Source organism: Aplysia californica, unplaced genomic scaffold (genome assembly GCF_000002075.1).
Source record: "Aplysia californica isolate F4 #8 unplaced genomic scaffold, AplCal3.0 scaffold00113, whole genome shotgun sequence".
Taxonomy (NCBI): Eukaryota; Metazoa; Mollusca; class Gastropoda; order Aplysiida; family Aplysiidae; genus Aplysia; species Aplysia californica.
This window is the reverse complement of record NW_004797383.1, coordinates 746227-747790: the sequence shown is the minus strand read 5'-3', so window position 1 is coordinate 747790 and position 1564 is coordinate 746227. Positions and strand designations below refer to the sequence as shown.

At 40.2% G+C, this 1564-nt stretch overlaps 1 protein-coding gene across 1 annotated transcript in view; it reads right to left on the bottom strand.

Moving 5' to 3' along the window:
• Positions 1 to 1564, bottom strand: part of LOC106011431 (probable 3',5'-cyclic phosphodiesterase pde-5) — a 25629-nt gene that overhangs the window by 17190 nt on the left and 6875 nt on the right. Inside the window, exons 3-4 of the mRNA XM_035969083.1 lie at positions 1215 to 1275; positions 515 to 654 (exon numbers count right to left, since the gene is read on the bottom strand). Of these exons, the coding sequence (XP_035824976.1) occupies positions 515 to 654; positions 1215 to 1275 (201 nt within the window). The remainder of the gene's footprint in view (positions 1 to 514; positions 655 to 1214; positions 1276 to 1564) is intronic.

Genomic DNA, 1564 nt, shown 5'->3' with positions numbered 1-1564 from the left:
AGAAGAAGAAGAAGAAGAAGAACAAACACACACACATACACACATACAACAAAAACAACAACACCAACAACAACAAAGAAACAAAAAAAAAACCACCCAAAATAAACACGCTATATTATATTCTATATATCTGTCCGTACTCGGTGATGATAGACGGTCGTATCATTAAAAAATTATTTTTTTAAAATATAGGTGTTTTTTACGCCCTCATCTACGTAATTTAGATCATTTGGTAGCTTTTAAGCACAAGGGGGCTACCCCCAAAAATGCTTTTTCGAGAAAAACGAAGGTAAAGTTTTTGTCCCTTGTTCAGTTTCTTTAAAAGACAAGGAGAGTTTTCTCAATAACCAAACAAATATACACACCAATGAAACCAAACTTCTCCTATAGGTAGGACAATGCCCACTTCTGATGTCGGTCAACATTTCTGGAAACCCCCGAAACCTGGGTCAGCCCACTTGCCCTTAAAAGCGACCATTTAGCAGGCGGTGCAGACGATCGTGGTAATGCTCACCGTGTGATCTTGGGTATAGTTTTGGGTATAGATTTCCTCCTGAGGTTGTCCACTTCGTCGGGCGTGGCCTGGCTGTGGTAGGAGAGGACGTCCAACGCCACCTTGTACTTCTGCTCCGACCGTCGGATCTTCTCGTACAGCTGCACAGCGGACGACAGTTTAGTCTTCAAGTTTTAAGAAGTTTTGTTTTTACGGCACTTAATAATAATAATAAGAAGAATAGATAGCATTTGTACAGCGCATATCCCCGCTCAGCAGCAGGCTCTATGCGCTTTACACTATATTATTACCCCAGCAGACCATAGAACACTCCGAAACATTCTCACCTTCCCGGGAAGCATACAGTGCGAGCAGCCGATTAAGCGCTCAAACACTAACAAACTGACAAGATCTTTCACTGTCTTATAACACAATTAGATTATAATTAAATGAAATGGTGAAATGGTATGGGTTGGAAATGGTGAAATGGTATGGGTTTGAAATGTAATGGTGAAATGGTATGGGTTTATCGCCCCTATTAACACTATTAGGTTATTTAAGGGGAGGGACCTCCTAGTTTAACATCCGTCTCCGATAGGACCGAGGTATGGATTTAACGTCCCTATCAACACTGTTGAGTTATTTATTAAGAGGCGGGACCTCCTAGTTTAACGTCCGTCTCCGAAAGGACCGAGCCAAGTGGGAAATTCGTGTAAAGTGCCTTTCTCAACGACACAACGTGGAACCGAGCTGAGGTTCGAGCCTGGTTATAATTATACGTGCTGAAGAGTAGAGGTATTCACACGTGTGCGCTTACTTGCATAATTCAGAGAGAGACGAAGGTAGATAGATAGATAGATAGATAGATAGATAGATAGATAGATAGATAGATCTATAGATAGATAGATAGATAGATAGATAGATAGATAGATAGATAGATAGATCTATAGATAGATAGATAGATAGATAGATAGATAGATAGATAGATAGATAGGGAGAGCGAAAGACTGAACGATAGTTAAAGAGAAAGAAAGGTGACATAAAAGAGTAAAAATAACACACACACACACA